This window comes from Rutidosis leptorrhynchoides, chromosome 3 (genome assembly GCF_046630445.1).
Source record: "Rutidosis leptorrhynchoides isolate AG116_Rl617_1_P2 chromosome 3, CSIRO_AGI_Rlap_v1, whole genome shotgun sequence".
NCBI lineage: Eukaryota > Viridiplantae > Streptophyta > Magnoliopsida > Asterales > Asteraceae > Rutidosis > Rutidosis leptorrhynchoides.
Window position 1 is genome coordinate 598737519 of NC_092335.1, and position 11459 is coordinate 598748977.

Consider the following 11459-nt stretch of genomic DNA (forward strand, 5'->3'; position numbering starts at 1 on the left):
AAATTATTGTTCTTCCGTCATTAAAAATATTATTTATTATTAACATTTACATATAACAAATATAAAATAAATAAATAAAATCAGAAAAATCAAAATAAAATGTCACATCAGCATTCCACTAACAACCCACACCAAAAACCCACACTACCACTACTCCATACAAAAAACTCACACAGTGAACTCATCAAAAAAGTGCAAAAAGCAACCCACTCCACCAATACACGCCTCTCACCGCTACCAGTGGTGTAAGAGTGATCTTAGACAATTAGTATAGCAAATAAATTGCCTATACTTCATATTTCTTCTTCTTGATAACGATATATGTCGCACCAATAATGGAAAAAATAAAAATGGACACACAGTCACCCATATATTATGACTTTTCAAGAGAGATAAACAACAATGCAACCATTAACATACCTCAAGTTATATACACCACATATATCTTAACTAGATTTAATTACATAAAAGATTTTAGTTAACAGATAACATGTATACCTTTTTTTGAACGGCAACATATATACTTCTACTAGGTTAGTAACCCTTTGTTTATATGATATTTATTTTATTCTGTCAATATAGATTCCAATATTTGATACAACTGAAAACCATACCTAAAACAAAACCACTACTGCTACAATTAACTATGATGAACAAAGTTAGCCCCAAAACAAAAAACACACTCTTGATCCTAAGTTGCATCCTATTATCCATCGGAAACTGCGGCGGCCCATTAATAACGCGGCTCTACTTCATCCACGGTGGCAATCGCGTATGGCTATCCTCGTCCCTCGAAACTGCAGGTTGGCCCGTATTCATCCTCGTCCTCATAATTCTCTACCTCCATCGTCGCGTAACTAACATTGATCACACTAAACCTACGAAACTCATCTACATGAGGCCACGTTTATTCTTCGCAGTCACTTTCATTGGCCTCATAACCGGTTTAGACGATTATCTCTACGCTTATGGTGTTGCTCGTCTTCCCATTTCCACGTCAGCATTAATTCTGGCCCCACATCTTGCTTTTGTAGCGTTCTTTGCGTACTTACTTGTGAAACAAAAGTTTACACCTTATTCAATAAACGCGGTGGTTTTATTGACTGTTGGGGCGGGGGTATTGGCGTTGCACACGAGTAGTGATCGGCCGAATGGAGAGAGTAAAAAGGAGTACATGCTAGGGTTTGTTATGACGGTTGCGGCTGCTTTGTTGTACGGATTTGTGTTACCGTTGATTGAGTTAACGTATAAGAAGGCGAATCAAGAGATAACGTATACATTGGTGGTGGAGATACAAGTTATTATGTGTTTGTTTGCTACCATATTTTGTATGGTGGGAATGGCCTTCAATAACGACTTCGAGGTACATCTCATTACTTGCGATTTATGTAACTATATGATTATCATAACAAATAAAATTATGGGATACTAAGGTAGTTTACCGAGATTATAATTATGATTCTGAAAATTATTTGGTATGCGCAAGTTATTAAGTAAATTGACATGACTCGTTAAATCATTTAAGCGACCAGCTTGGCTGATCTATAAAAAGATAAGCTGATAAAAATTTTCTGTTCAAGTTACCCAAGGACAAATATTTTTACTCAAATGTTTATTGAGAGTATTTATGAACATGAAAACACTGTAACCATTAACCATTAAGATCAGGGATAATGCAGCGTTTATCTCCCTCTACGTACACATGGCAAGACAAAGGCCCCACAAACGTCTGTAATGAGAAGAAGGAGAGCCCATTCAAGAACTTTTTGCGATCTCTTCGAATGGGGCGTCTGTGGGCGATTTTGATGGCAGCGTTTTTCATCTTGAAACGCAGGGTGAGAGGAAGGTGGTGGTGACGTGGCACGTTTTGATTAGTGGGCTATTATAGCCGTTTAAAGAGTTGTTTGAATTTTTTTTCCTTTATTTTTTTACCTATATGAACGCACTAAAATCTTTATAATTTTCACACTTCATTCTCACAATTCACAATTATAAAAAAATTTGAATTTTTAAAGTATTGATATTTTGTTTAATATTTCTCCGTCCGATGATGAAGAGCCGGAGATGGTTGAAACATCAAGATTCCGTGTAACGAAATCCACGACATTAATAGAGATCGTGAACTTGCGAATAATGCATTATAGAACGATTATTTTTCACCAACACCGAGATATCCACCACACATACTTAAGAGACAGTTTTGTATGCGGATTCAGTTATTTCTCCGTATCTAACAAGGTATTCTTGATTACACTAACTCTATTGATTCTCCAAACCATTTTACTTTTTTTCAACAACGTCCGAATACAATAGGCCATCTTGGTTACAATTTGGCAGATGGTATATATCCTAATTGGACAACACTAATATAGGGATATTCGACTCCTAATGAGTAACCATGAATCAAATTTACCAAATTTCAAGTAAGTGCTCGAAAGGACGGGGAGCGTACATTTGGTGTTCTACAAGGTAGGTTTGATATTTTAAAAACTCCAGAACGAGTTATGAGCGTCACCAATATGTGAAGAATATATAAATGTATTCTTGTATTTGTTTTTGCGCAACATGATACAAGAAGATAACGGGTTTCCATTAAGTAGATGGGAAAAAGAATAATGCCTCGATGAGCTAGAAAACATACCTCATCGGAATATTAGGAGAAGGGGCCGGTCGTCGATCAAGATAAAAGGAAATCCACGATAGAGACGTATACGATCAACTACGTGAAGATCTAGCAGGGCATATTTGGAGGCATCCAACAAACATTCGTGCTAAAACTAGCCGTTATCTATGTTTAATGTTTTTCAATTAATATAATTTTTAATTTTTAGCATATTTATGTTATTGTCATTTTTAATTTTTTTTTATTATTGTACTTTTTATTATTTATGAATTTTAAATTATGCAACGCTTTTTTTATTAAGATTATGTAACGTCTTAATTAATTTACAAATAAATATTTTTAATAAAATTTAAGTGTCACGTAGCGACATACTTTTTTAACACATTTTCCATACAACTCTCCTGTTTCTCCTTCATAGCTATGTCAGCAACGATATTCAAAAAGTATTCCTCATCCACTTCACTTGACAATATAACATTATTATGTGGTCTATATCTTGGATGGTTGGTTGAACCAGTCAACCTAAATATTCACATTTTCAACATCCGACCCCACAATTTTGTTCGTTGATTATTGTTCAATAGTTTTCTAATTATATATATATATATATATATATATATATATATATATATATATATATATATATATATATATATATATATATATATATATATATATATATATATATATAGTGGTAGGATCAAGAGGGAAGTAACCAATCGGGGGGAAGCGGGAGGAAGAAAAAACTTTTTTTTTTCGATTTTTGAAAAAACTTTGTTCACGAACATTATAGATGGGATGAAAATATGAACATTTAGTAGAGACACTTTGTGATAAATGTTTTTATTTTGGCGGAAAAACGCTCGAAGAAGTAATATATAACAATTATCGTGTTTTTCGACCGTATGTTGAGGTTTTAGCTATTGAGATTTAGATATTAGGGTTTATAGGATTTAGATATTAGGGTTTAGAAATTTAGGGTTTAGGTTAGATTTAGGATTTAGATTGAGTTTTTAACACGAACGGTTTAGAGTTTAGGGTTTAGGGTTTAGGGTTTGGTGTTTTGGGTTTATGAAATAAACCCAAAACACCAAACCCTAAACCCTAAACTCTAAACTCTAAATCGGGCTAAATTTTACTTCACAAAACATGAAGAAAAAAAACGTTCATATTCTTTAAGAACAATATTATCTTGAATGTTATTTTTGTCGATCGTTTTCCCGCCTAAATAGTAACATTCATCACGAAGTGTCTCTTCTAAATGTTCATATTTTCGTGCGATCTTGATGCCGGAAAAAAATATTCCAAAAAAAACGAGAAAAAAAAATTTTGCTTCCCCACGCCTCCTCCCGATTGGTAACTTCCCCATTGATCATATATATATATATATATATATATATATATATATATATATATATATATATATATATATATATATATATATATATATATATATATATATATACTATAATTTGCAATCAATATTCCAGTCTATATATATATATATAATATATAATTTGCAATCAATATTCCAGTCAAAACAAGTAAACCCGTGAACTATATCCCCACCATGAGTGTCAAATTTTCTAAAGATGACTAATTAATACATAATATGGGACAAAAGACAACATATATAGGTAGAAAAAGTTTTGTATATAATTGTAAATAAAGTTATATTGAACTAAATAAGATTTAAATAAGAGTACCTTTTTTTATAAATTCCGATTGAGTGAACCTGTAATTTTTTTGAATATTATGATTTTACTAATCTAAATTGACTTCTTTAATTTCTAGGTGATTCCAAGGGAGGCAAAAGAATTTGAGCTAGGCCAGACGAAATATTACGCAATCTTGTGTAGTAGTGCTTTAATTTGGCAATGCTTCTTCTTGGGAGCAATAGGAGTGATTTTTTGTGCATCGTCGTTGTTGTCAGGGATTATAATCGCGGTTCTCCTTCCGGTAACAGAGGTATTAGCTGTCGTTTTCTATAAAGAGAAGTTTCAAGTCGAAAAAGGTGTTGCGCTCGTTCTGTCTCTATGGGGATTCACTTCTTACTTCTATGGAGAATATATATATGCGAAAAAAGCGATCAATGGGTGTCAATCTTCACAACAATCAGCAGAGTTGACTCAAGATAGTTACTCATCAGTATAACTAATGTAGAACTTCATGTACTTAATTGTATGAAGTCGATGCTATACTTCTAGTTACTGAAAATAATTCCCTTTCAAAGTTCTTGAATCCTAAGAAAAACAAGTAAACAATTAGAAATCAAAATATGTTATACATAAATTTCTAATAAGTATATCAGCAGAGCAAATGTCGGTGGGAACAGTGTTTAGCAATTTTGTCATTTTTTTTTCCATCCAGTAATTAGGCCCAACAAAGTGGGCTCTTGACCTCCTACTAGTTTTGTAATATAATTTGCTAATACTTAAAGTTTGTTGAATTAATATTCCTTTATAAGGAAATTTTGGTCATCTTACTTTTGATAAAGCTTATTCGTCCCAGATTAATTGTCCATAAAAAAATACATAGTTTAAGAAATATCATTATCACGCTGTCTTTTTATGTACTCTTTTCTAACTTTACATTTTTACCCTCAGTAAATTAATTAGAACATCCTCTCATGTGTGCAAGTTAACTTTTTAATTGGAAACAATATTGTAAACATCATTAAATATTTTCGCCGAAAAAATATATACTGGAAATTAACCTGGAATGGATAGAGCATATTTTAATTTGGGTTCTAGCAGACTTCCTTTTGAGAACTTTTGCACAAATCCATTTGATCAACAAATATTTTCGCCATCCTAAAAATATTACTCACCTTATTATTTATTATTTATGTCTCAAATATATTATCTAGTTGCAAAAAAATAACTAGCGAATACTATTAAATTTCTAATTATACGTCATTTATTACTACTAACATTTATTTATTTCATAAATAAATCGAGTCAAACTTTCACAAACATAAAGTTAAAACTGACGCTTTTCAAATATAACTTAAATCCAACAAATGTTGTTTTGGAAATCTAATCAGTCCACTTAAAAAAGATTAATCCGCTTAAAAAAGATTAATTTGGGATTAATCCCGATTTTCACAACCATAAACATAACCCAGATAAACCCACTCTAGTACCATAAGCAATGTTGTAAAAGACGTGAATTAGTGACGCATCGGCAGAGACCCTAAAGGGACGAGTCGGTGATGTGACTTTTTAAATATAAATACATTGAATATACACATGTCAGACATAAATACTTTAAATATACATATGGACTTTTTAAAAATAAATTATTTACAAATAAGACGACATGGTTATAATTTACATAATATATACGGTTTTTGTTATGTTTTCTAGGATTATAATATATTTATCAATTTATCTTTAATGGATACTATGTAGGTGCCTTTCTCATCGAATTTTAAATGGGTTGGGATTTTTGTTAGGATTAGGACAAGGCCAGACAAAAAGCCGACTTTTAACCGACGTTGACATGACTTTTCCTGACTTTGACCTGACTTTTGAACGTTGACCGATTTATTGGACGTTTTTCTTCGAGTCGGGACGGACTAGTCGCAATAACGCCGCAACGGACAGGCGGCAGTCGTTTACAACACTGACCTTAAGTATATATTACTGTATATATTATTATTCTTAATATCATTTGAGCAAAAGCCAACTACTGTTCATCACAACCTTTTATTCTAAAAAGGTATTTTTGTCATTTTACACCATGAAACATGGGTCTTTTGGTTCAGCTCAATTTCAGTTGAGTAGCACTAGTTGAGCAAGATTTTAGATCTGTATTTACTTCGTATAAAACAAGAAACTGCTTCAGATTCCACCTAACAGGAAAAGTTAATATAAAAGGCTAAAATCTTCCACAGTACATCACTAGTTATTCAGAACACATTCAAAAAGTACAAAACATACTAGTATCTGAGTCCATGAACTTACAGTTAAGAGCACCATCAATAGAAACTAGGGATGGCAATGGCCACCCGATCCAACGGATATCTATCCGATTCACCCGCTTTGTAATGGATATAGATGAACCTTAATGGATATGGATACATATATGGATGAACGTAAATGGATATGGATATGGACATGGATGAAAAGTTTCATCCATGAATATATCTCATTAACACCCGAAATACATATATAAATGCATAAATATAAATATATGCTTACATATTTGCTATTAAAAATGCATTTTCCGTTAGACTTACATTTTACTTTCAACTTTATAATGAATAACTATGATAGTACATTTATTACTATAAAATGTGTATATCTAACCGAATAAACAAACAAATTACGTATTTAATTTTTCATAATCTATTTTAATAGTAAATTCAACAATGTGTTCAATCGTCGATGAAAATTTTACATTCTGGTGGATATATTTTCAATATGTTATGTTATATATATTTTCGCTATACTACGTTTTTGTTTTCATCGCATATTAGGAAATATTATAACAAATATTATAACATCGTTTTAATAGCCAATGGATATCCATTAACCCGCTTTATCCAGTGGATATGGATATGGATGGATGAACAACAATGAAATGAATATGGATATGGATATGGATGAACAAAAACTAAATGGATATGGATATGGATTCGGCATCACCCGATCCATATCCGATCCATATCCGATCCACTACCATCCATAAATTGAAAATTGCGCATGATACCGTGTACGTACCCTCCAGTCATTACAAGCGACAGAACATGCACAACACCAGCAGGGAAAACTTTACCTGAATTCTTGAACCGCGTACCCATTACACCCAAAAGAGCAACAGACAGACCAAACCCAATACACGACGCAAACACATGGTTCACAGGAAAGCTGTGTGTACACATAGTATAGTAATGACGCCGATACACCCCTGAAAATTAACGATGTCTGACTACTACTCTTTAAGTAACCCATCAATCCACCCAATCCAACTAATGCTGCATAACCGAGCGTTAGCTACTGAGAGATAGACATGCTGGTTTTCTTGGTTCCTTCTCACCGTCGTTCGACGCTCCGTCATGTCTCCGCCACCTCCGCCACCCCGATTGTTTCCTTCACCGCCACCAATGCCACCACCGCCAGTATTGTCTACTTGTACTTCAGTTCCTTCTATAATATATCAGCAGAAAAAGCAGTTGGACTTTTTTAGGGGCTATACTTCCTCTTATCATACTGAAAAAACGATTTTTAGAATGTTGTTTGATGTTAACTGAACGGAATAAGGATGGATTCGAAGTAGTGGTTAATGAGAGGCTGTTAGTAGTATTACTTGAATTTGTGGGACATAATTTATAGGAAGCGAGGTGATTATGACCTTGAATGTAGACTCGTGAACGGTATTGTGGAAGCAAAACGGAGGAGTGGGAAACTGTTAAGAGATGTCCTGTGTTGACCATAATGATGAAGCCTTAAGACCATTTTCAACCATGACGCCGTCATGGGCACTTCCTCAGCGCCACATTAGCTTTCTCTCTCCTCCTTTCTCACCACTTCCTCCCATAACACTCACATAACACACCACTACCAACCATGACATACTCGCTCCTCATCACATGCCCCACAAAATTAATTAAATAAAAGAATGTACAAGTTTCTACTCCTAGAGTACAAGTAAAAAGAATGTACAAGATTCTCTCTCCGTCCTCATTTGTGCTTCTGCATGAAAAATTGTAGGGCGAAACATTGAGGGCAAGGTGAGGACACATGAGGAAATGGGGAATGCCAATGGTGCCCTCGAGGACAAGGTGAGGACACACCTCGAGGGCGTACCATTGGGAATGGTCTAAGAACAAGAAAAAGTAGTAAAGCAAACAGTGGATAAAATAATCAACATTTCACATATAACTTTTTATTAGCTTTAGACTTGAACATAATCGATAGATTGCTGTTGGTTGAACTTAAAGCATTAATCTTTTCAATAACGAACGATCGTCTAAACTTAGTGACTATATTGCTAAGTTAAGATGCATAAGATCCGATCCATTCATCCATACCAACAAGAAGCGGAATGTAACCAAACGATTACACAACCAATTAAAATCTGCATCTAAAGGATACATATTTCAATTTTTTATTGCTACATATCATCTGTAGGCATTGTTTTTATTACAAATCTCATGTTTTCAAAATTCAATAAAACAACGCATTGTCGCACCATAATTGTTGGTGTTAGCTAAAAAAATTTCTAACCAAAATTGAAAGGATTTAACTCAAAAAGAAACAATTGTTGGTGTTAGCTACTTAAATTCTAAGCGCTCATGATTAAATTTCGATATCATAAGTTCATTATTAAACAGTTGACTTTTCTGGTCTAGCATAAATATAAACTCTTGATTTGTTTTCCTTAATAATGACGTACGTCACGGCACGCTGCGTCGCGTGCCGTATCACGTGCAAAGCATGACGTCAAGCCCACAAGACGGCTAGTAGATTCACTATATTCAAGTCAACGCCGCGTGACTGGTACGTGACGTCCTCACGGTGTTGACTTGGTATTGCTGAGCTGGACCAAAATCCTACATATCAGGAACGTGGAGGACGTGGAGTAGGTTGTAGGCATGACTAGAAGGTTCTAATGGCAGTTATGGAGAGTGGGCACTATTATAGCGGTTATTATGCATAATCGTCAATTATCTATCTATGAATAGCTGCTTTAACCCTCATTTGAAGGCTAATCGATACCACACACTCTAATCTTCTTTTCATCCCTACCTTAGAGGCTCGGCAAAACACAAACAACACCACAACTCTCATATCCCATTTAACCGGAGGAACCCCTTTCGAAAGGTTAGATTTTCCTTTTTATTTACGTGCACTTGAACTAGACAATTTTGGTTTGATCATTTGGCGTCATCCGTGGAACCATTTGATCACTCTTTTGAACAAGATGACAGGAGGTTCCAATCCACCACCAACTGAGAACATTGTCAAAGAACCATATGACCCTTTGAAGCCTAATGACGGTAGCGCCTATGAAATTCCGGATGACTCCATTAGGCGCACCAGATTGCAGTTTGACGGCGATGAAGATGAATCCGATCGAATCGACGCAGAGGAGACGGAAACTCCAGAAGGATTCATAATTCAGCTCAAGCCCATCAACGGTGAAGAGGTGATGTGTGCAGCGGGGTGTACAAAATACTATTAAATTTTACAACGAAATACTATTAAATATGATACAATTTTACACAAGATATTTATTTATATAGAGAATGGATATACTTAAACCTTGCTACAACAATTATAGGCAGTGTACCTAATCGTACAGTAGTATAGTTTTTAGTAAGTCCGGTTCGTTCCATAGGGAAAATCTTTAAACAAAGCTTAACGCTATATTAGTTTTATTTTACAAAAATACAAATATATATATAAGTAATATTATTATTATAAAGGGGGTTTTTACCGTTTAATGACCGGTTTGTCGATTTTAAAACTTTAGTTGCAGTTAAAACCTAATGTAAAAATAAATACAACTTAATTTAAAGCGTAAAATAAATAATGATAATGAAATTGCGACAAATAAAAGTGCGATAAAATAAAATTGCGATAATTAAAAAGTACGATAATTAAAAGTGCAATTAAATACAATAACAATAAATAAAAGTGCGATAATTAGAAGTGCAATTAAATATAAAATAAAGGAAATTAAATATGAAATAAAAGAATTATGCTTATTTAAACTTCCGTAATCATGATGTTTGACGTGTTGATTTTAGTTTTATGCCCATGGGTTAATTGTCCTTTGTCCTGGATTATTTAATATGTCCGTCTGGTTTTTGTCCATAACAGTCCATTAGTCATAAATATAAAGTGCGAGTGTCCTCGTCAAATTATCCTTATACCCGAAGTTAAATATTCCAACTAATTGGGGACTTAAACTGTAACAAGGTTTTATTACTTTGTTTAATAATTACACCAGGATATCGACTGCGTGTAACCCAAGGTTTTAATACTTTGTTATCAATTATGCCAAGTGTCCTTGTACATAATTTCACCCCTGTTTTAATAATTCTAGTGACTATTAATCCATTCCCGTGTCCGGTTAAATGAACGATTATTCGTACATATAAATATCCCGCCCATCGTGTCCAGTCAAGCGTATGTGGTTATATATAAATACGTCGAATTATAAGTTTGTATATTAAATTAACAAGGTATTGTTTAGTTAATATAAAACCCATTAATAGCCCATAGTCTAATTTCCACAAGTGTCGTTCTTTTATCCAAACCCCAATTATGGTACAAAGCCCAATTACCCAATTTTAATAATTAGCCCAACATCATGATTACTTCGGCTTAAATAAGCATAATAATAACTTAGCTACGAGACATTAATGAAAATAATATAAACATAACTTACAATGATTAAAAATAGCGTAGCGTTACACGGACAGAATTTCGACTTACACCCTTACAACATTCGCTAACACACTCTTATTATTAGGATTTAAAATTAAAATTAAAATTAAAATATAAAATAAAAATATATATATATATATATATATATATATATATATATATATATATATATATATATATATATATATATATATATATATATCTTACGTATAAGTAAGAAGAAGAAAAAGATGATGTTAAAATGATCAAAATGCGTTTGCTTTTATAGGGATTTTAGTCCAGGGAAGCTCCGCAACTCGCGGCACTTTTTCTCTTCAAACTCCGCGAGTCGCGGAGTTTGATTTTACAGCTCACTCCATTTTGGCTCCTTTCTTGCCGACGGATTTTTATATAAATATAATATAAATATAATATGTATAATTAATTATATATTA

The 11459-nt window shown here is 33.4% G+C and overlaps 1 protein-coding gene and 1 pseudogene across 1 annotated transcript; one reads left to right on the forward strand and one right to left on the reverse strand.

Annotated features, from left to right (window-relative positions):
- Positions 1-473: 473 nt before the first annotated feature.
- Positions 474-5047, forward strand: LOC139898804 (purine permease 1-like). Its single transcript, XM_071881589.1, has 2 exons — positions 474-1363; positions 4418-5047. The coding sequence occupies exons 1-2, from the start codon at positions 554-556 to the stop codon at positions 4775-4777; spliced, it is 1170 nt and encodes a 389-aa protein (XP_071737690.1). The 5' UTR covers positions 474-553; the 3' UTR covers positions 4778-5047.
- A 2224-nt stretch (positions 5048-7271) lies between these two features.
- Positions 7272-8071, reverse strand: LOC139902192 (uncharacterized; annotated as a pseudogene).
- Between the last annotated feature and the right edge of the window lie 3388 nt (positions 8072-11459).

Bases quoted from the DNA above. Each gene is read 5' to 3' on its own strand.
- LOC139898804 (XM_071881589.1), top strand. From the start codon at position 554: ATGATATTTATTTTATTCTGTCAATATAGATTCCAATATTTGATACAA. The intron at 1,364-4,417 runs GTACATCTCATT...TTTAATTTCTAG, and splicing joins CCTTCAATAACGACTTCGAG to GTGATTCCAAGGGAGGCAAA.